This window comes from Dreissena polymorpha, chromosome 8 (assembly GCF_020536995.1).
Source record: "Dreissena polymorpha isolate Duluth1 chromosome 8, UMN_Dpol_1.0, whole genome shotgun sequence".
Classification (NCBI taxonomy): Eukaryota; Metazoa; Mollusca; class Bivalvia; order Myida; family Dreissenidae; genus Dreissena; species Dreissena polymorpha.
Genome location: NC_068362.1, coordinates 77175598 through 77200840, shown reverse-complemented (window position 1 = coordinate 77200840; position 25243 = coordinate 77175598). Strand labels below are relative to the sequence as shown.

Genomic DNA, 25243 nt, shown 5'->3' with positions numbered 1-25243 from the left:
GTCAATTCTTTCTTGTATTTATTCATTCTAAATTTCAATTTATTCTTACCACTCTTTAGTAGCCTGCTGCTCCCCGCAGAATTGCATCTTATGCGACGCACTACCAACTTTGTTCCACAACTATTTGTAATTGTCACTATTTGATATGGACTTACATGTTTATCATAAAACACGTAAACATCATCGTATTTCTTTATGCTTTTTACATATATAAGGGTTTGAGTCAAATTGGCGTGTCAAAAATTAAGAGGTTCGAAAGATGGTTCGTCCATGATATATCGAAACATCGAAACACAAAATGATTAAACGGTTGGTAGAAAAATGTTTATATTAGTTAATAAACGTATTTCAATGATTAACTTACCTTGATCAACAACAGGTTAACTCAGCAACACCAATTTGTCGATAAAACTTGCTATTGACTGTTGTTACCATCGTCGGAAGTGGACCCAATGACATACATTTAAAAAACCCGGATGTTCGTGCAAGAAAAAAAAAACGTTCAACAAAAAATTAGAAAGCAGTTATATTTGTGTTTTTTGGATATTAATTTCAGTCTATTACGAAAAAAATGCAAATAGACATCAGAAAAACCTGTATGCGTGATGTTTTGTTCACATTTATAGTGTTTTTGTATGAAAAACAACAACAACAACTTACAGAGTTATCGTTCGTGATGTGTGCGGCGTACTAATACAGTTATACGGTTGTAAAAACGGAAAACCATCGTCATGTCAATTTTTCATCGTGTTTATTTAGGCGTCATAGCTGAGAAATATGTTGTGATCGTTCATTTCAAGGTATGCATTTTTCATAACAGTTAATATTTTTTAAATGTGAGAAGTTTTGATGTGCAAAAAATGTTTTTAGTGTCATTTTCGAGCCATGCTGGTTTGTTTACATTTTGTTATGAATGAAAAAAATGGCGATATCGAACGTCATTAGTGTGAGACGTGTTAATTAGGGGCTGTTCTTCTCAACGGGGGTATATTACATTACAATCCTCTTTGTTCTTCAGATATTCATTTTTACATGTGAACAAAAAGTTTGTGTCCAATTGGTCTCCTATTTGTGTTTGGACGCCCAGTGATTTGGCTATTGTTTCACAGGTCGTAGAACTAATTAATGGACATATTCAATTTTAGTATGCAGTTTAATATTGTAAACTCCAGTGGTGACTGATATATAAATAATTTTAAATCACAGGTATAAAGGTAGCAGAAAAATTGGTATCCATTTTTTAAAAGGATTTTCAATCATTTCAGAAAGTGATATGTCCTTAACTTGTAAAACATGAATACGTCTCCTTTAAAAATCCAAAAATTAAATTATTTATAGAACAGTTAATACTAAAACAGTGTTTTAACCGCGTTCTGATTAGAAAAGTTCCTTTTATGTTTTTCAACGCACGCGATTCTTTTCAATAAAAGAGATTGAGGCTATTCTCATAGCCGCGCCATAAATATGTCTATGGATTTTATGGAGAACAGTAGGCCTCAAAACACGAAAACTGAACTTTCAATAAAGGAGAAAGTGCATTGCTATTATACCGTAAGTTTACGTTAATGTAAATCCACACACAAATAATTTACTTTTGTATTTAATACTTTTATCGGAAAAAAATATCATTGATTTACAGTCGATATAGCACCGTTTAAAAAAGTTAAAAATAATACGGGAAAGTATAGGTTAAGTTCATTGTTTTACGGAGTATTTGATGTCGGGGCGTAATTTTTTCCGCGTACTTCAAAAGTTAAACAATTTTAAAATAAAAAAACGTCAAAAAAAAGATTAAATAAAAAGAAAGAAAATATGTTGGTTTGAGGTATATATTAGCGATTTGTATTTGTGATCATCAAAAATAAAATACCACTCGTGGCTGAGGAACTCCGGAAAATATGTATTACTCTGATCACTCGTGAAGTTTAATCGATACTCTACTAAACCAAATAAATATGTGAAGTAATTTGTTCTTAAAGTTTAAATTCATAAATCATCGTTGCAGATGGCTGTGCTGCGCGTGCTGCTGCGCGTTAGCTATAGAAGATAACCGATCACTAGTTGGTTATCATAATTATATCCTCACAGGTGGTGTTTTCTCTACGTACTCCGTCACTAATCCACACCCTAAACAAAACATCATTAACATTGTATACATTTACATATGAAGTGAGAGATGAGCATGTAGAATTATTTTAATCGTCAAATCTTTCGTGGGTCCAGTTACTTCATAAGATATAAGTGCAGGGACACACCCAGGGTCTTCATATTATTTCAAAATTATTTCCCGCCTAGAAAGACCTACCAATCTTCAAGCTATAAGCACACACAATTTGTATTTATATTTGTTTAAAACATGTAAACTACTTGAGATTTGTGATAATTAATAATCAAGTATTGAAGATCTGGAACAAAACGGACACAAACTCCGGAAAGGTCGTAGGCAGCACACGGAAACTAGCCCATGCATGGATTATATTGAACACGCACTGTAACACGCACATCTATAACCAGTGCTATTATTTAAAACATAATCATATTTAATTTAGCCGTATATTTATAATCGTTAAAGAATTAACACTGCAATCAACAAACAACGTGACCTTTTGTTACTTATTCTAAGCGTATATACGAATACAAAATGAACATTTGCAAAATGGACCATGGAGATAATCCTTTATTGTTACTAGTATACTGATTTGCAATGTCAATATTTACATTTGGATTTTAGCGTCATTAAAGCGATACAACTAATAAATATTGTTTGGATGTACAAACACAATTATTAATATTGTTTAAAGCCCATATAATTGCATTTATCATTCTCAAGCATATGACTAGAATATTTTTCCAGCATACAGGTTTGATATGTATGCGTGTGGTAATTGAAAGTTGTAGCATCAGAAACTTCGTGGACATTCGGTTTTTGTTAATTGTTTTGTACTGTGTTTGTGCTGTCTTTAAAATTGGAAGTGTAATTCCTCTTTCGGTAAGCACACAGGTTTATTGTTTTAATCATTGTTTACCATTTACTTGTGAAATAATAAATATGAACGCATGTGTCTCCATCGAATATCAAGATCCGTGCAAGGAAAAAGAGCAATTCAAGAAATGATGTGTATGCATTGTTGTTTTTTTGGCCCAGAATGTTTATATTATGCTACTCTGGTTTTCAATTATGTTCGGAGTAATAAAATTATATTTTAAGTGAATAACGTTCAGTTGTATTATTGGTGAATCGCAATCGCGATACAATAGCGTTAACTTTGATATCATTTAATTATATCATATAACAATCTGAGCAAATTGCGAGGTTCTCGTGCGCAAATCGGTTTGTAACGCCATTAACCATGTCAATCTGGGGGTTTAAGTTTTTAATTTTCATGTGGTGCATTAAGATCAACAATTGTTCACCTGCTACGTATGCTACGTATGCATGTATGCTTATTTAAAGTAACTTACCCCGTGACCAAGGCTTGATTGTTGCTGTTGTTTTGTTTATTCTGAAAGAGCGAAATATTAACTTGCTTACATTCTTTGAATTTCATTTTGATAAATTAATCTTCACAATTTCCACAACTGGTCTTCGGATTGATTAGAAAGCTGTTGTCAAAGTACGATGATCTTAACACGAACCAAGTAGTCCATACATACTGTAAACATATTGGAATTCGCGACCGTTCACATTCATGGATTTGTATAACTGATTGTATTACAAGAGTATATTAAGACTGTTCTACGTTTACAAAGTTGTTTTCTAAGCTACGTACACTGTACCGATATCAACATGTGTGATATGGTACGGTTACGTTTACTATTGACACACTTTTGTTAATTACTATAGTATAACCATAGCTACGAGCGTGTCGCAATTCCGGTACAATTTTCAAATTATTAATACGATCGTCATACATTTGGGTAAGTTTATTCACAATTATTCACGAAACATCGTAGAGCTCTAATCGATAAGAAGAGTGGTTAATTCTTAAAAAAAATCTCAAATCGATGCTGCATGTACCAGCAGAAAACGCAACATTTCCCTATACATACCCGTATTGAATAACTATTATTGACAGCGGTTTGACATGGATTTATAACAAAGTATGTTTTGTGAAAAATATTTGCTTTAGTCGAAACGTTCACATCATGTTTGGCAACAGAATCGAACACATTTGTTCAATTTAATTCTCTGTAATAATTATCTTTTAAAGTTTGTGAGATGTTCTTACATGTTTAATCATTTAAACAACTATTGTAATAAGAGGTATTTAATGTTTACACAGCAAGTCTTTGACAGAATTAAACGAAATAACGGAGTCACTTTATGGTCAGTTAAAAAACCCTTGCAATTAACAAATGTGCGTTACCTTCAAATAACGCTATATATGTACATGTGTAATGATAAACACAAAATATAATATATTAATATATATTAATATTAAATATATATTCAAAACATCGCGTGCTTTAATCATTCACCAGCCGATTGGGGGCTCATTAAAAAAGATTGTTCATGTTACCGTCACATTAATCGCATCAACACACGTCCATGATTTCTCTAATCTACATTTTAAGTTATCGAATCACATCGTCTCATTCTTTTCTAGCAATTGGTAACGTATATTTGATATCTCCAATAATAAATTATGTTATCAATTTCAATATGTTTAACATATCATAGTCTATGTAATTTTCGAGTATTTTTATTTTTGCGGACTGAGAGACGGGCGGATGGTTGAACGCAGGAAGGCATTTACATACTGGCATAAGAACACACATACGTATACTAGGTGTCTTGCCCGTATCTTAGGTAGTTAATAATTAATTACAACAATTGGTTTTGTAAGCACACGGTCCTTTAAAGGTATATAATGTGTCGTCCAAGAATCTAAAGAATTTTTTAGATATCGCAGAATCAAGTTTTATTTAATTTGCATGTACGTTTCTAATTATTTAAGGTTTTGCGGACAGACAGACGAACTGATGTCAAGTAGACAAAATTGACGGACAGAAATCTGAGAAACCTTTATATGAATGTGTACACAAAGTTTTATGACGAATCGAGGGCGCTCGTTTGAGTTTCTTTTCAATTTTAAATGGTGTGTTATTTGTATAAACTGCGACCTGACCTTAAATATATTGTGAAGAAGAGATTCATAATCAGCACAAAACCCGTTTTACGAATGCAATGTTTCAACAAAGTATCTCCAGTACCGTGTGAGAAAACACAGGAACAAATGTTGACGACTTATGGACAGACGGACAGACAGACATGACATGCGGACGTAAAAAATATAGTACCCTCAGGTGAAAAGATAGGAGACTAATAATTGTTAATTTCTGACGTAGAAAATAAGAGGATGTTAGCAAACAAATTAATGTCTAAATAACAATTCAATATTGTGTTGATCTGAAAAGTTGATATATTCATTTTTGAGTTTAATGAGAAGTGTACCAGGAATTATCCACTGGCATATTCAAACGTTTTTTATATTCAAAGGAACTAATAAATATCAAATAAAAGCTTAGGCTGAATATTGCTCTAATTTAATCATTGCTTAATTTGCAAAAATACCTAACTGTGTCATGTTTGATGGAAACACAATTTGTATGGCCTTTTCTTTGTGCATTTTTTTACTTTACATGTGTTTGATCTTCAGTAATATACAAAAAAGCAAGCTTTTTAATGAGTAAACTAACGCACATTGTCACAAAATCACTTTCACATATATTATGAAACAAAACATGTTACAAAAACGATCATTTTAAAGCAAGTATTTTTATTCAGAAATGTGTGTTTCTAATAGAAATAATAGCCAAAAAAAATAGTCAATAGCTCATTTAAATAAGACCGAGATGGTGTAGTATCGATTCCTGCTATTTATAGACATATATCAAGTATTTAATAGCCTTCTTTTGATTACAATTGCAAGTTTGCACATACAGCGTATCAATTTATTAACAAGATAAAAATACAAGAAAACGAAATGAGCCACAAATTCATCCTAAAGCTGGTATGGCTTCTATTAACATAGGAAAACATCTCGTTGTGTTTTTGCAAATCTCAACAAGAATGCTTACGTAATTATTATTGAATAAGTATAGTTTACACGTTCATTGGAATCGAATGAAATTAAATTGTCGCCAATTTTACATATAAATGAAGTTGTACATATAAACATAATAGTGTAAAGCAATACAATTAGACAAGAGTAAAAATAGAGTTGAAGTTGTACATATTAATATTGATTCGACATGCTTAACTTACGTGATTGAATACTTTTCAGCACCATATTTATTTAATTAACTTTTTAATAAAGATGTAAGTTAATGTAAATGAATAAAATGCTCAACTCAACACATGTCATTTTAGTAAAATTATTGAAAACTTTGTATCTATTTTAAAGCATAACAACATATATTTCTGTTAGCATTTACTGTTGTTAATTTTCCTAAGAAATAAAGCAATTCACTGGGGTAAAAGATGGTTACGTGTTCCGCATACATTGATAGTAATTAATTGCCGTTTCTGATTCCCAATGAAATCATTTATAATATAAGATTTTAAATATTTAAAGCAATACAGTAGGATAAATACGGTATATTATTTAAAGATAGATGTCAATTTGTGTTAATCAAAGTAATCGAATAGATCAAATATCTACTTTTCTAACATCTATAAACCCTGTGCAATCATAAATTTCGAAATTTCGTTACAAGTACAGTCTGATATAAAGCTGGAATCGAATAGATCAAATATCTACTTTTCTAACATCTATAAACCCTGTGCAATCATAAATTTCGAAATTTCGTTACAAGTACAGTCTGATATAAAGCTGGCATATGCGTATTTAGTGATAATTCCATCAATGCCAGTTACGCACAAAAGCGGTATGAAATATGTATATTCTTTTTACGATAAAGCTTTTACTTGACCACAAAGCTAAAAATAATCCCTTCAATTCCCAAACAATATGTTATCTCCTTTAAAAGCTTATGCAAGGTGTTGAAATTAAAAGGCAAATAGCGAACAAAGATTAAAAAAAATAATTAAGCGCAATGTTCAAATGAAACAATTTCTAATTTTATGTTCAGTGTATTGTTATCTTTTTATGACCCATGTATGGCCTACCTCTGAACTATTCCTATGTAAATGTTGTCCTGTGCAAAGTTATCTTTATAATAAAAAAATCACTCGAGGAGCCTGCATTAAAATTCTTAATGATGCACTATTTTCTTATGCTAGGACGCCACCGACAGACGAATATACAACGAATTTCTATCACAATCAACAGTAGGCCACAGTAATGTATATATACAACAAATTTCATTACGATATCATTTCACGATATCAGATATGCACTACAACATGTATATTGGCAACAAAGTAACATCATAATAAAGCATACACCACAAAATATGTGTGTAAAACAAGCGGTATAAAATGTATATATATTCTTTTGACGATAAAACTTTTTCTCGGCTACAAAGCTTCAAAATAATCCCTTCAATTTCCAAACAATGTGTTAACTTCCTTAAAAACTTATGTAAGGTGTCGAAATTAAAAGGAAAAATAGCGTATTCAAGCAAACATTAAAAAAACAACAACATTATGTCCAGGTGATACAATTTCTTATTTTATGTTGAGTTCATTTGTTAACATTGTTTGACCCATATATGGCCGAATTTTATTTTGTTAGATTGTAAACAACAACAATATATGTGTAAATTTGCACTGGCACATGCATATGCACAGGTCAATATACAAATTATGAACATAGTGAGTTTATGTAAAGTAGGAAGTTTTTTGCACACGACAATTTATTAAAAGATTCACTGAAAAACTGATTATATTCCTTTCAATGCCCATTTTTTTGAGAGTCGTCAAGGACATCACACTATTGTCATGGAACATAAATGGGCTAAGGCGAAAAATCGACGACACAGACTTTCTGAACACTGTAACTCAATGTGATATTTTATTTCTATCAGAGACTTGGTTACATAACAACAGCTTCATCAACTCTGATATTGATGGATTTATTTGTGATCATTTATATGGAAATAAGAGTGCGAACACAAGTAGAGGACGTTATAGCGGAGGTATTTCTGTATATTTTAAACATCACTTAAAAAACAAAATTACAGTAATAGAAAAAAATCAAGCAGGTATTATTTGGATAAAATGTTGTAAATCCCTCTTCAACATAGGCATTGATGTTTACATAGGTCATATCTATATTCCTCCAAAAAATTCGAGCCTTAATACAAATAATATAGATTTTTTCGAAACCCTATGTAACATTGAGCGATATAAAAATCTGGGCAAAGTTTTTATCACAGGAGATTTAAATAGTAGATGTTCAAATGTATGCGACGTTCTAGATTTTGACATGTACATTGACGATGAAGAGTTGTCAAACCGTGTTTACATCTCACCACGTGCTAGCAAAGACCACGTGATTGATACAAATGGTAAACGCTTTCATTTGAGCTCTGCCAATCGACTTCGTTCATTATTGGTAACGGGCGATTACACGATGACCTAAATGTAGGAGAGTTCACTTTTCACTCACATAGGGGTAGCAGCCTGGTGGATTATCTACTTTTAGAACCAAAAGATATTTTTCTTGTAAGTAACTTTAAAATACTTCAACCAAATGAGCTATCTGACCATTCGGGCATACTCTTTAGTCTCGCGTCAAGACACGCTGCCGACGAGGAAGGCAGCAAATCCGAAGCCTCATGTGATTACAAAATAAAATGGGACGACTTAAAAATAGACCCGTTTAAGAATGTCTTATCGCAATACAAAGCGCAATTGTGTTCACTCGAACAGTCCATTTTAAACGAGCGCGACATTGACGAGGTAGCAAACGACTTTATAAATATTTTAAAACAGAGTGCAATAGAGGTGTTTGGAAAAAACGAAATAAATAATAAAAAACATAATAAAATTCACTACAATAAAAAAACCATGGTTTAACAAGGAATGTTATACTTCCAGAGCGGAATTTAATAAACATAGGAATACATTTCTAAAGGACCGATCCAATGAACATAACCGAAAATTATTTATCAAATCGAAAAATACATATATACGCACTAAACGCCGAGCTAAGCAAAAATTCATGCATACAGAAAAAAATAATCTCACAAATCTTAGTAAACATAAGCCACGAGAATTCTGGAAAACCATTAAAAAACAGTATTTAAAGAAAGACAACAGCCCAACCAATTTAAACACAACGGCACTCTTTAAACACTTTAAACAATTATACTCTGACAATAGGAGTAATACCGAAAATAGATCGCGCGAAAATAATCCCTCAAGGTCAGATCCAGACTTAGATAAGGACATTTCGCTAGAAGAGGTTACAATTGCTATCCACGAAAAAAAAATAACAAAAGCAGCGGTATCGACAAGATATGCGCAGAAATATATAAAAATACTATACCGGAATTATCATCATTTATATTAGCACTTTTTAACAGAATGTATAAAAATGGTGAATATCCAAAATCCTGGGGTGAAGGAATTATTATACCTATATTCAAGGGAGGGGATACAGAGGATGCAATAAACTATAGGGGTATCACCCTTATTAATATTCTGGCAAAAATTTATTCAACAGTACTTCTAAATCGATTGACAAACTGGTCAACTAAACATAAAAACTTGATACAAAACCAATTCGGCTTTCAGAAAGGAAAGTCTACAGTAGACTGCATATTCGTATTGCAATCTGTTATACAAAAAACAACGGAAAAAGCTATATTGTGCCTTCATAGATTTCGAAAAATGTTTCGATAAATTAGACCGAACCCTTATATTCCAAAAACTTATTAATGAAAACATAAGCACAAAATTCGTAAACGCCATACGGAGCATGTATAACTCTGTCAAAGCATGTGTCCGGCATGAAAGAATATATACATCACTATTTGAGTCGAATATTGGGGCAAAAAAAGGCGACCAAAGCTCAACGTTATTATTTTTATTTTTCATAAATGATATTGTTTCAAGTTTTAATGATAATATGGATGACCTTTTTACTCTTGAGAATACTAAATTATTCATACTTCTTTTCGCTGATGACGCGGTCATATTCGCTCACTCGCCTAACGCACTACAATCGCTACTTAAAGATTTAGAAAATTACTGCAGCGAGTGGAAATTAACAGTTAAAACAAAAAAGAAAAAGGTAGACATACACTTTATAATTTTTCATTAAATAACACAATATTAGATATTGTCGATTCATTTAAATATCTGGGGGTAAATCTTTACAAAAACGGAGACTGGAACCGTACGCAAAAACATATCGCTCAACATTCACAATTCGCATTACACAATTTGTTTACAGTATTTAATCAACTTGAATTAAACATAGACGAAAAATGTAGACTGTTTGACAGTCTAGTTGGGTCCAAATTAAATTACGCGGCCGAAACATCGGGCTTTCATGAAGGAAAAGATATCGAACGCATACATTGTAAATTCTTACGTAAGATACTAAAAGTCAGAAAATCCACAAATCTAGACGGACTTTACGGGGAATTAGGTAGATACCCAATGTATGCAAAACGACAATTGACATTAGTTAAATACTGGTTAAAAATCATTGATCCGAACAACAACCTACTGACAAAATCTATTAATAATTTGCTTAAGAGCGATGCTGAAAGTAATAATACATATGCCGGTAGGAACTGGGCTTATCAGATTAAAGAACTTCTCGAACACATAGGATTAGCTTCTATATGGATGCAACAAAATACGCATATCCCAAACGAGTACGACCTAAAAATAATAACAACTCGAATTTTGGATATATATAAACAGACTTGGTTCACAAATATAAATAACTCAAATAGACTGGCAGCATACCGATATTTCAAATATGACTTTGAAACGGAAAAATATTTAAAATGCATTAATAACAATAAATTTAGAATATCACTTACACAATTCAGAATCTCTGCACATAATCTAGCGATAGAAAAAGGTCGTCATGAAAACATACCAAAAGAAAATAGGAAGTGTATTTACTGTAATATGAATGCTATAGAAAGCGAATTCCACTTTATATTAGTATGCCCCCTATATAACGGAATTAGACAACAATACCTAAAACCGTACTTTCGTCATTGGCCAACATTGAACAAATTCGAAATTCTAATGTCATCAAAATCAACAAAGGTATTAAATAACCTATCAAAATATGTTTATTTTGCCCTAAAACTAAGGTCAAATGTAACGTAATATAAAATATATGCCTTCAATTTAGTATGTTTATTAGAACAGATGTAATAATAAGTTAACCGTATTAACTATGATTATTGTTTCCATTTGCCTAATGTATATATATTTGGATAAAGCAATTATCATTGTATTATTATTGATTCTATTCTTTGAATTATTTTGACATGTCTTTTTTTTCTCTTTTGTTTTACCTAACTATTCGTATTCATCGTTTTGTGTTGTACTTCTCAAATACATGTACCATGTCTTTGCTTTCTCACAATCACATACCGTGTATAGGCTATAAATTTGCAATATGCTGTTTTATGCCTAATAAATGTTATGTTATGTTATGCTATGTCATATTTGAAAATAAGTTGTGAGCAGATGTTTTGGGTTTATAATTTTGATTTTGCAGCACAATTTTGACGTGAAAATAATAAATGAAGTATGTAAATGAAAGATGACATTGTGATTGTTGTCAAATGCAATTCAACCAATGTATTTTTAAATAAACTGTGTTACAACACATACAATTAAAATAAATTAAGTATTTTGTATAATATTTGTGCATTTGTTTTAAATAATATTATAAGGTTACTATTTAATTATAAGTCCTTTTTCAAATAATGAAGTCGATTCATTAGTTTCATTGAATTCTTAGAATTTTACATTATCACAATTACTTATTTATTCATGTAAGATAGGATAATTAATTTAATAAAATACAATGGTTTAATTTATCAGAAAGTCTTTATTAAAGAAAGGAAATTTAATCTGGTTGGGAGCGTGCCATTAATAGGTATTACAATCAAGCATTCACACCCCTGATAAGGCTTTATCAAAGTGTCAAAACAGATTAATCAAAGTGTCAAAACAGATAAACAAAGACTTCAGTTACACACATTGGCAAATAATTATGTTAGGCTGGGCAATTCTAATACCTGGTAATACCTGTATTAAAGAAATGCCATTTTTGTACACCTGATATTTTGATTATTATTTTTATTCAAAGGGGCCTTTTCACGTTTTGGTAAATTGACAAAATTGAAAAATGTTCTGAAATGTATTTTTTACAAAAATTGTAATCAATTCAAGTCCACTTCAATCATACAGTATGTTAACTCATTCCATACTACAGCCTTATCTACGTCTCTGCTCTAAGCAACCCCTATCAGTAATAGCCTGACTGACTAATGGGATTGTTTACCCTCGGGACTTCGGTTATAAACCATTGCCCGAGCACACTGCTTAACATAAAACTCTGCATAAAAAAGCCGAAAACGGCCATAAAATGGACAGCCCGATTTTACTGGGCCTTCAGTAATAGCCTTATCTCTACTACTAGATAAAAAGTACCCTCATCAGCTCTGAATGCCTGACAGATTATATGTTTATTGTTACCTTTAGTGGTGTGAAAAAGGTTGTTTTTAGCTGTTGTTACTTTGTAGAGTGATTATGTGACAAATATTTTATTATTATATTTCCCATTTAAAAATAAATATAGTAATATTATGAAAATTTCGAAATCTTGCATAACTTATCAAATGAAAAACATTGGATTATTTCCAAATAATCTATCCAATACCATTATTACTTATTTATACACTTTTTAAATTAATACAAACATTATTAAATAAAACAAAAACACATGATAAAATATTTAATGTCATTAAAACAATAATAAGATATTGTTTATAATAAACACAAACATCAATAGATAAAAAGCACACTTATGTTTCAATTGCAAGTAATTTTATGGAAAAAAAGACATTCTGAGAACATCTTTTTATGCTTTCATTAGAAACAAAATGATAAGTTTTACACCATGGACACAATGACACATCCGTTTAGTTAAAAACATCATTTGTTATTCAAGGGACATTATAAAAATTCAATGTTTCGTGATAAACATGCTTATTTATTTAAAGTAAAACTTGATCATTTAACTACCAATTAACTTTAATTGAATCATAATAGGCAATTAATTATCGTACGCTGTAAATAACACCTTTCACACCCTTAAAAACGAATAACCTGTGAAAGACACCGATTACAAGTAACAATTTTCATCAACCCTTTCCCTGCTTTATACATATCCGCAACCTATGAACGAGACGTTAATTCTGACAATCGTCTGCTTAGATTATTCAAGGGAAAAAAACATTAAGAGAAAATTAGACATCATCTCTATGATTTAGACTTATAAACTGACCATTATACACCTACTTCTGTATATTTCTGAATGTCGGGTACGAGTTGACTCGGGTAGGTACGAGTTGACCAAAAAACAGGAACGAGTTGACCAAAATGGGTACGAGTTTACAGCGGGGCGAGTTGACTTGGGGACGAGTTGACCGGCACCCCTAAGTTGTTGTTGTTTAAATATGTAATTTTGTTTATACCATTTTGTTATTTCTTATAAAATGCATATATATTATTTTTATATATAATAAGAAATAATTAAATGTTATATAAATATATATATATATATATTTATATTTATATATATATATTGTATATTATACATAAACATATGCAAACAAATGCAATACAAAGTAATGACAGGTTTTAAGTTTATGCTAGTAATCTAACAGCGGCTTACCGTTAATCTTCTTCTTATACACTTTTTACAAATATAAACTGTTTTAATTAATAAAAACATTATTAAATAAGACAAAAATAAATCAATAGATAAAAAGCACACTTATGTTTCAATTGCAAAGTTATTTTATGGAAAAAAAGAAAGACATTCTGTGAACATCTTTATATGCTTTCATTAGAACTTTATGAAAAATAAATAAAATGCAAATAACTATCCTTAGAAAACAATTATTCGTAATTACTAAATCCTAAACAAACAGAAAAAGAAAACAAAAAAATATCTGGGGGTGAATTGTCCAGGGAGCAGGGGTGAATTGTCTAGGGGGTGAATTGTCTTCTGGGGGTCAGGGCATTCGGTACCCCTCGCAGATTATTATAATCGGACTCGGGAGAAATACGGGTTGAAAGTAGTCCGCCCACGTGATACCATTCTAAGAATGTTACAACAACAAAAACAATAACAACGACGGCGTCCATAATTCCTGTAGAGTTTGTACTTGCTCTGGCTTCAGAGCATAGAAAATCCCCATTTTCATCTTTGCAAAATGTAAACAACTCGCAAAACCGGCCATGTTTGTTTTTACTATGTAATTTTGATTCGCGTAGGCCCGCGTAGGTAGACCGCAATACCGCTTCCGAAATGTGTATTCATACTATCTCCTTCGAGGTACTTATCCGATGTTTGACGGAAAGGGCCGAGAATGTGCGATTGGGGGTCAGGGGTGAATTGTCTTGGGGGTGAATTCAATCGTGATACATCGGCTATCTCGGATTCCTCCGTTATTAAATAAATCGTCTGCTGATCCAGAGTGGGGGTGAATTGTCTCGCTTCCTCTCTTTTCGCTATTTAGTCCTACCGATACAAACTGTCAAAATAACAACAACAACAACAACAACAAGAAAATAAATGAACAATTATTAACAAAAGCTTGCTTTAGTGTGTGGATATATTGATTTATGGATAGTTATTTCTTGATTATGTATGTATTAAATACCTTAATAATCATCTGAATTATTCGGACGATTAACTGCAATATACATTTAGAATAAGATGCATTGTATACTTGCTAGGTATTTAGGATAATCTATTCGGATGCCCGGAACATATTCACTCGTATCAATTGTCAGCTGCAATTTTACCCAAGTTGAAAAAATCTGACTAATGAAGAGAGTACCTGTTGTCCAGATTTAAATGAATCCGTAAAATATATTTCATGTATTGCAGTTCAAAGTTATTTTGAAGCGTCAACAAGTTTTATTGTGACAACCAAAAAGCATACGTCCCGGTTTTGGTTGGACGGACCTGCTTTTAGGATATTTGTCCAGCTTACCTGATTCAAGACAATTTGTTGGGGCATTCCTAAAAATATATGTTGTTTACTTCACAGACTGGACAGTTTTTCTTTGGGGTCAAATGTTCCAACATTTTTTATGGAAAGTCCCGATTCAGACCTGCGAAATTATCGCATGTTTTTATTAACCCTTTTGAGAAAGAGAATGAAAAAGTGTCTAGTACATTTTTATTTTTTCATGCTGATCTTAAATTCTTGGCTTCAACAAACTTCCAGAAACTTCTCAAACCTTTAGGCCTGGGACATGTTGTTTTAAAATCAATCCATTCTGGAAAAAAATTGCTCTATCCCTTTAGCCAACAAATTGTATGAAAATCAATCCATGCTGTGCAAATTTTACTTTCCTGTCAAAGTGTTACTGTGTTAAGAATGAGTTTGTTAATATTGTTTTGTGACTTAAAACCTTGACCTAGGGCTAGAACCTTGGCTTGCACACAACACTCTAAACATAAATTCCATCAATGCTGGCAATGTTGGGCTTAAAATAAAAGTTTTTGGGTGTCATGTCATCTTGGACTTTGATTTGCGACCGTGACCTTGGACATAAGGGCTGGGTTAATGTGTGACCCTTTCTCCCATCATCCAGTCTTGCTTATCACTAATTCAAAGTGTCAAAATGTTAATAAGATGACCAACATAGTGCTCAGGAAAAAGTGCCTAGGTTAATTTACTACGTTGGTTTCTACTTTGAACTCTTACCTTGACCTTAGTCCTAGGGGTCTTGAACAACACTACTGTTATCGTGTTTATCACTTCTGTGATTCACAATTTTTATTTTAAGTCAGACCATGTTGGATCTTGGACAGAGATGTACTCATGGCAAAGTCTGTTTCAACTGTAAGACAACCAATGAGACAGTCCCATAATAATGGTGTTTTTAAAATGGCTGGATTGACTGTTGTTTTATCCTTTTAGATGATGTAACAATGAATATTGTGAGCCTGTGGGTGTTGCTGTGGCTGTCTGGAATTGCGCTGGCCACAGATGACTGCTATGATGATTGCACCGACTACAAACCCAAGTCACCACTTGTTTACTGTTCTTATTTGTAAGTCTTGCCATATAAATCATGCAGTGGCAAAACTTTATAATTACCAACAGAATTTTGCGCATTTGTATACATGTAGGTTAAGGGTATGAAAACTTACAATTATGATTTGCTGTACATGTATGCAAATTATATATTAAATGAAAATAATAATAATTATATTATTGTTTTTATTATTATCAAAAATTAAAGTACACTCAATAGATCTTTATATGTACAATCTTTACCGTTTTTTTATTATCAGAATTTTATGTCTTCTCACATAATACAGTAACTATGTTGCTTAGACTGCATAAGCAACAAACCATATCAAATATTATCGAGGCTTTATGTAATGTCCACATATTGTTGGACCTTTAATTTCCTATAATTTAAAAATTCTGTAAAACTATCTTTGCTCTTTGTAACAGAGTTGGCTCCTCATGAATTATTACTAGTGTATCAATAAATAAGGTATTTATTCATGCAATCTTAAGGTGCATATTATTTGAATGTTTGATAAAGGATTATTGCATGTGTAGCGCTAGGCCGACATCCTGAGGCAGCCACCGAGGGGTGTGTGCACAATCACAATGTGCCTTCAGCCCAGGGAAGGCCAATTACACAAAAAAAACATTCAAATCATTTTCCTCAGGCTGCCTACATGTACCTTATGATTCAAAACAAAAATACAGTCAACACAAATATACTAGTAATATACAATGTAACAAAAAGGGGCCCATGGCCTTCAACGAATCTTCTACATTCAATATCATCACACTACAATGAACCTCTACGTTTTCATCACCCCAAGGCCCTAGTTGAAGCATCCGCCACTCACTTGTACAACTACCACAGACTACAACCCTCTGAAGACCCTCTACACATGCAACATGACGTCTGCCTTCTAGGCAGCACTGTTTGAAGACAATGCATTTACCCAGCACTTTTTGAAGACATTCCTTTTTTCTCGAATGCTCCAGAGAACTGTTTTTTAGAGTACTGTACCTTTTCTTCAGATGTTGTCCTGCATCTGGCATCTGCAGGAGTTACGAGCATGTTTGTTTATTTCAAAGTTTATGAGGTCCTTTTTGAGCCAGAGGCATAATGTGTGGACGCTGAGTGTGCCCCAGCACTCCTACACAATTAAACTTACCAGACTCACAAAAGACGAATTTTGAATTTTAGCTGCTATTTTAAGCTTATTAATTGTTACTGAAAGATTTTTTTAATTTTGTGTGATCTTGTGTTGTGTGGGGATACTGGAGTACCTGGAGGAAACCCTACCTGTCCGGTATGGTGACCACCAACCAAACTCACATGCTGCCGGGAACAGGTATTGAACCCTGGTCGACTAGATGACAAGCGAGTGTACCAACTAGTGCGCTAGCTGGACAGCCAGTCACGAACATGCCAATGTGCAAGCCTGTATATACTGGCAAATCAAGCGCATTTTAGCAATGGACTTGAAAAATAACGAACCCTTCAGAATGCCTGCCGTACTCTACGGATATTGCCGATCATGAATTTCTCTTTCACTGCCACAGAAAAAGGACGAATTTAAATGCAGGATTTTATAAGAAATTTTTCTAAAAATGTAAAATATCAAATGTTTTTACAATGCTTAATCAATCATTTCTAAAAAGACAATTAACTGACTTTGTGAATTACAAGAAATAACAGCTCCATACTGTTTAATTGGCAAATGTAAAGCAAAGGGATGTTACAGTGAAGAAACGGGATACTTAAATTTCGAACCCAAAAATCTTTGCGTCACACATGCATATAGTTTTTCATTATTTATTTATAAGTGGTACTAAGTTTAAAATATTTCATCACTCTTTCCTTGTACATGTTGTTGTATGTGACTAGTCAGTTTCCAAAGACTTTTGACCCATACTGTTCATTAAATGCTCATACATTTATATCATTTATTTCTGGAGAGTCAATTCTATTGTATCATTCATTCAAGACCAATGGAGTTCCTGAACTGCAGTCAACCAGAAGACTTGAATGGCAATGAGACCAGAAGAAATGAACTTGATGGCTATGGCTGCACAAAAGTTAGTTTTGTTTGAACATTCAACCATATATCTTAACCCTTTCCAACTCAGAAGCAAAATGAAAATGGCTTTGTGCAAACAGCTTAAAACCAGAACAGCCTGTGACTAACTCACTGTCTGTTCAGGTTTTATGCTGTTTGCTGCTCATCAGTATCTAAGGGTTGGAAATGAAGCCTTTAAGACTTGAATCTAGTAAGAAAGTTCTTAAGTTATATTTAACTTTTTAAGTGATTACAAATGTTTAAAAACACGTATCTAAGTGGTAAAAGGTTAAATTGATATGTCACTGAATGAATCCTTGGGGGCAGTGCATAAAGCCATAGCATTGTCTGCCTATATGTTGATGTTGATGAGAGTATAAACCATAACTCTTTCTTGCATAATGTTTTGCATTATTTCTCACAGTGTATATTTCTCATGTAGAGATAAGGACTCAATTGTTTTTTCTGTTGAGCATGAATTCAACAGTTTTTAAGGTATATATTAAATGATACTTAATTTACCGGAAAACAAAGAGAGCTTGAGAGGTACATGTATTGCAGAGAACATGATTGTGTAAAACATTTAAAACATAACATGTGTTTGAAGGGTGTCAACCAGTGCTTTGTAGATCTTTTTATATATATTTTTGAAAGTCATAGATAAAAAGAAATCAAAAGAAAAACCCAAAACATTTTCGTTATATTAAACAAATTTTGCCCTCTATTGAAATAAACAGATAATATATGGTTTTGCATATAATGGATTCAAGGTTACTGAAATCACATGTATTGTTTGTGTCTCTAAACCAGTGGGGAGGCGATAGATACGAGGACGTGCAGATGGCTAAGGTGTGGTGTGAGGCCTTGCCAGGAGTGCATTGTTATGGCAACCGGACATTCCTCAAGGATGGCTTCCCTTGTATCAAGTATGTAAGATAACTACTGTACATGTACATGTATATCAAGTATGTAAGACAACTACTGTACATGTACATGTATATCAAGTATGTAAGACAACTACGGTACATTTATATCAAGCATTTAAAAACTACAGTATTTGAACATTTTTATTGATGTTAACATTTGAATAGTATGATTGGCTGCCAGATTTTTCATTGGCAACAATTTTAGCAAATTTAGAAAAAGAGCTCTTGTGTAAGTAAGCACACATGTCTGTCCATTCAGAAGCTTGTGTTTTCAACACCTCTTGAACAACTCGGTGGATCTAGCTTAATCTTTCGCAGGTGAACGACCTTAATGTGTAAATGAGGGAATTTTGGCAAGGACAAGTTTTGGATAAATTAAGTCCCTTTGCCTGTTTTTTCACTACAGAATATATAGTTTGAAGATTTTGTGTTTTCAACTTTTAATATTTTGCTTGGTGTATTTTGCTCAAACTTTAACTAAATGACTGTAGTGGGTATGTAAAGTATTACCTGTTTGCTGTTTTTACTATTGAATGTGTTTTCCCTCACATTATGTGTACTGAACTCCTCTTCAACTTCGTGGTTGATTTTGTTCAAACTTAACGGCTGAATAACCTTAATGTGAAGATGATTGTTACGAAAAGAAATTTTGCTGCAACCAATTTCCCTGAATCATGTGCGCTGTAGAAGTTAATGGGGATAAGCGTTAGTCAAAGGTGGTATAGTAAAAATGCTTGAGGTACAGTATTGCAGATTAAATCAGCAAATAATGTATAAGACTTTCACTTCAATACTTTATGAATTGCAATTCTCTTCACTGTTATCTACATACCCATTAAGTTTCATGTCGAAATCTTGAGGCGTATCTGAGATATAGCCTTGAAAAGTTTTATCATACAAAAACAACCAAGGGCAATAACTCTTAGTTAAAACAGTGCAGAGTTATGGTTTTTGTGTATTGTACTTCTATCCATAGATTTGTACATACCAATGAATTTTTATGTTGAGAATGTTGAATCATATCTGAGATATAGCCCTGAAAAGTTCCATCATACAACAACAAAGGGCAATAACTCTACTTTAAGAAAGTGAAGGGGTATGGTTCTTAAGCATGGCACTTCCCCTCATTAATATCACTACACCCATGAAGCTTCAATGTTGAAGTGTTGCATGGTATCTGAGCCCTGAAACATTTAATTATACAAAAACAAAGCCAAAGGGCAATAACTCTTAATAAAGAGTTGATATCTTATATAGTTTCTAAGGTTTAGCCCTAAAAAGTTTTGTTACAGGCGAACAGACAGACTGACGGACGGACAGGGCAAATTTGATATCCATCTGCCTATGGTGGGGGATAAAAAATAATTATACATTGTTTAATGAAAAATGAAGTATAATTACAATACAACTGCTAAGTTGTCATCATTATTAACGGTTTTAATACCAATATTAAGGATTGTTAATACATTTAATAACAAGGGACAAAATTGTCACAAAACCAGGTTTTCAATGTGAAAAAAGTCAGATAAAGGGAGACAACTAAAACTGAACTGATTTAACTGATAAAATAGATATATTTTTAGTTGTGATGACCTTGACCTTGGAATTATTGACGTAATTCTTTCGTGCCACACACTGTCCCATGATGGTGAACAAATGTGCCAAATGAGTTTAAAATCTCACAATGAATGACATAGATATGGCCCGAATAAGCTCATTTATAGCCATTTTTGACCTTTGAACTCAATGTGTAACCTTGACCTTGGATATTGACGTAATTCTTACGCGCAACACACCGTCTAATGATGGTGAACAAATATGCAAAATGATTATAAAATCTGACAATGAACGACAAAGTTATGGCCCGGACAAGCTCATTTATAGCCATTTTTGACCTTTGAACTCAAATTGTGATCTTGACCTTGGAGATAATGACATAATTCTTTCGGGCGACACACCGTCTAATGATGGTGAACAAATGTGCCAAATGATTTTAAAATCTCACAATGAACGACAAAGTTATGGCCAGGACAAGCTTGTTCCGCCCGCCAGCCCGCCCACCCGCCTAGCTTGTTCCGCCCGCCGACATTCGCCAATCTAATAACCAGTTTTTTCCTTTGGAAAAAATTAAATGACAGCAGTATTGTTTTTAATAGGTAAGCTTATACATTTCTGCTAGTTGATATGTGTTGAGGAAATATCACCACAATCCACACCTATCTTAAGGTTTGAACGACTTGCCAATCACCATGTTCTCAAATTATGGGGACTGAAAATAATGCGCAATATCAGGGAAACACGTGCTCAAATAGTTCAAACTTCTGTAGATTTTAAATAAGTGATACTTGAGTTCAGGAATTATTTTGTTATATTGAGTATATTGCATAATATTTGGCAATTTAAACATTTTGTTTCTGTATTGGTAGATATTCAGGCCACTACTTTGTGACGACGTTGATATACTCCGTCTTGCTGGGATTTCTTGGCGTGGACCGATTTTGTTTAGGACATACAGGTTAAGTTTTTTAAAATAAACCACATGATCTTGGTATGTGATATTTTGCCTCTAAACAGGTGCTGTCCTAACACATGAAGATACCAATATTTATATACATTGGGCACTGTTAATGAAACAGAGTCATATGTACCACATTACCTTATGATCGGTTTAATTCAAGTGTTTTTATGCCCCCGGTAGGGTGGCATATAGCAGTTGAACTGTCCATCAGTGTGTCAGTCAGTTTGTCCGTCCGTCCGAAAACTTTAATGGCCATAACTTTTTCAATATTTAACATAGCAACTTGATATTTGGCATGCATGTGCATCTCATGGAGCTGAACATTTTGAGTGGTGAAAGATGAGTGTCATCCTTCAAGGTCAAAGGTAAACAAAAATCAAAGCAGCGCATTAGGCGGCATTGTGTTTTTGACAAACATATCTCTTGTTTGGTCATCCTTCAAGGTCAAATGTCAAATATATGGCGTCTGTCCGTCCGTCCAAAAACTTTAACATTGGCCATAACTATTTCAATGTTGAAGATAGCAACTTCATATTTGGCATGCATGTGTATGTCATGGAGCTGAACATTTTGAGAGGTGAAAGGTTAAAGTCATGGTCATCCTTCAAGGTCAAATGTCAAATATATGGTGTCTGTCCATCCATCCGAAAACTTTAACATTGGCCATAACTTTTTCAATATTAAAGGTAGCTGCACATTTTGAAAGGTGAAAGGTCAAGGTCATCCTTCAAGGTCAAAGATATGGCTTCAAAGTGGCGCAGTAGGGGGCATTGTGTTTCTGACAAACACATCTCCTGTTAACATTATCTTTGTACAGAGTTAAAGTCTTGTTCTTATCTCTTTAATTTGCTGATTCTACTGCTTTTATAAACGTTTATACAGTCTTAACTGCTTGTTTATTATTTATAAACAAGGGTTTTAAGTCCTTTGGGCAGGAAAATCATTCTGCCATTTTATCCAAAATATTTCATCACAATTGGCTACTTTTTAAAGCGTAAGTGAACTAAAAATTCCGCTTCTACAACTGGAAATCATTGACTACATAAGTGGGTAACGAAATCCTGTTAAAAAAAATACATTATGATTAATTTATTCACTTTTTATGCCCCCGGATTGAATGATTCGGGGGCAAAAAATATTTTGTTTTTGGCCCGTCTGTCATTGTATGTGTCTGTCTGTCTGTCACAAACTTTAACCTTGGTTAAACTTTTGCAATAACTTTCGTGATATTAAAGATAGCAACTTGATATTTGGCATGCATGTGTATCTCATGATGCTGCACATTTTGAGTGGTGAAAGGTCAAGGTCATCCTTCAAGGTCAAAGGTAAACAAAAATCAAAGCAGCGCATTAGGGGGCATTGTGTTTCTGACAAACATATCTCTTGTTTGTATTTTGTTCTAGCAAACGTTTAGAAATATGTTCAAAGAAGTTTAGCCTACTTCTAGGCACATGAACCTAACACAGCCACACAAGCAATGAAAAGCTGATGTTCATGTTTAAAGCACTTTAAGTATCAAAACATAAATCTCGAGTTTAATAAATAGGCAGCTACCTGTTGCAGTGAAACAACCTGATATTGATTTACCACAAAAAATAAAGATGTATAATCTAAAAATTGTGTAATGTTTTGTCATGTTTTTTTACTGTGCTTGATTGAACTACAATATATTTGCTCTAAGACGAACCCAATACAGTCACCACTTAAGGACAAGGGCTTATCAAACATGTGTTAATGTAGCAGATAGATGCTGGCAGTTCTAAGGATGCCCTTGTTGTTCTAAGGTTTCACTGTGTTATTGACAGGTGAAGCTATAGGGAAGCTGCTGACTTTGGGTGGTGTTGGTATCTGGTGGATAGTAGATGTTGGCCTACTGGTGACTGGCATGTTGAAGCCCAAAGATGACAGCAACTGGGTCCCGTACTACTGAGCTGGGAACCGACGTGTGAACATTTAGAAAAACAGGCTAACTCCATGCAATTATGCCACTGGTTATAAGTATTTGCATAATAAAATGTTGCTATTGACACAAACTGTGTGATGAGGATTTATTAAAATTAAGTCACCATTAAAGGCTTTAACATGTTATTTTCTCATCCTTATTTTATTGTTTAAAGTCATTAATATGAAAAGCCCTGTTATGTAGAAAATTAAAGTGAGTTGCGTTAATAATGCTTTCCTTTGAAGAAGTTGGGTTATTTTGCTTGACACCTACCTATCTGGCGGTCAGGCAGTCGTTTTGTCCATAAACTATGCGGTTTACCACAATATCCAAAATACACTTGGTTCTTAGATTATCAAATGGTTTTATGATTAGGCAACTTGAAAACCATTTTCACAGAGAGAGGGCTTCAAGCTAGGAAATATACATTCGTTTCTAATTAATCTTAACCAAAAAAACAACTTATCGATTTCTATATTAAAGGTCGAGGTCACAGATCGATGCAATATGAAGAAATATCTTAACTGTTGCTTCATATGTATAACTTTGCTGCATTTAAAGGGGCAAAGATGTTTTACAAAGATGTTTTACAAACATCTCTTGTTTATTAAAAGTACTCGATCATTGTGATAGCAGTTATTACTGTTTACCTTCATATACAGGTTTGAACACATGATGTTTGCTTTAAAGAACACACTACACCACATTTCATAATGTCACATTTAATTTTTGTTACAGTAAAAGAGGTGTTATATTTGTGTGTATGATTATATGCATCATTTTTATGTTCCTCAGTCTAAATTGGGGGACATATTGTTTTTGCCCAGTCTGTTTGTTTGTTTGTTGGTTTGCTTCAAACTTTAACATTTGCCATAACTTTTGCAATAATGAAGATAGCAACTTGATATTTGGCATGCATGTGTATCTCATGGAGATGCACATTTTGAGTGGTGAAAGGTCAAGGTCATCCTTCAAGGTAAAATATATTTGGGGGGACATAGTGTTGCTCAAACACATCTTGTTCATATTGTTATTTTATTTATGTATATCACAAAAAACATTTTTGGGGCTAAACATGTTTGTTGAGAACTAAACAATTAATGGTTTTTATTTGTCCTTATCAAAAGTCTGTGGATGAATTAGCATACTCACATAATGCATGAATTATTACTGAATGAATCATGTAAAGTAAATGTATACATTGTTAAACGTTTATTGCTTAAATGCAAGCCTCCATACGTCCATCAATGTCAAGTTGAACATTTGAAAAGTTCCATATTGTGAGTACAATACACGATTTGGACATGAAAATAGATACGTTTTTCAATGTCATTGATAGGGAAAACACTTGTTTCACGAGCAGTCTCTTGATTGTTTCTTACCATGTTACTGTCATTTGATGTGTGCAGATTTATTATAGAGTCGGAATATAGGAAAATAATTGTCCAAAATATAATATTCCATGTGCATGGATGCAACTTGAAATAAGGTGCAATATATTATATGATATATATGTATGTAATTAAATGGATGTTATATATGTATGTAATAAATTGTACTGATTACTGTATGATTTTATTTGTTT

The 25243-nt window shown here is 33.0% G+C and overlaps 1 protein-coding gene across 3 annotated transcripts; it reads left to right on the top strand.

Annotated features, from left to right (window-relative positions):
- The first annotated feature begins 14671 nt into the window (after positions 1-14671).
- LOC127841489 (TM2 domain-containing protein CG11103-like) lies at positions 14672-25226 on the top strand. 3 transcript variants are annotated; one of them, XM_052370335.1, is made up of 6 exons: positions 14672-14813; positions 16117-16249; positions 18201-18291; positions 19083-19198; positions 21625-21713; positions 23522-25226. In XM_052370335.1, exons 1-6 carry the CDS (start codon positions 14807-14809, stop codon positions 23644-23646), a joined length of 561 nt encoding a protein of 186 aa, XP_052226295.1. In that variant the 5' UTR covers positions 14672-14806; the 3' UTR covers positions 23647-25226. The 3 variants fall into 3 exon arrangements, with proteins under 3 accessions (XP_052226295.1, XP_052226297.1, XP_052226296.1); XM_052370337.1 differs by having other exon boundaries at positions 14700-14786; XM_052370336.1 differs by having other exon boundaries at positions 14700-14829.
- Positions 25227-25243: the final 17 nt, after the last annotated feature.

Excerpts from the sequence above, each read along its gene's own strand:
- LOC127841489 (XM_052370335.1), top strand. Across the intron at positions 18,292-19,082 it reads ATGGCTATGGCTGCACAAAA|TGGGGAGGCGATAGATACGA; the intron begins GTTAGTTTTGTT and ends TCTCTAAACCAG. Across the intron at positions 21,714-23,521 it reads ATTTTGTTTAGGACATACAG|GTGAAGCTATAGGGAAGCTG; the intron begins GTTAAGTTTTTT and ends TGTTATTGACAG.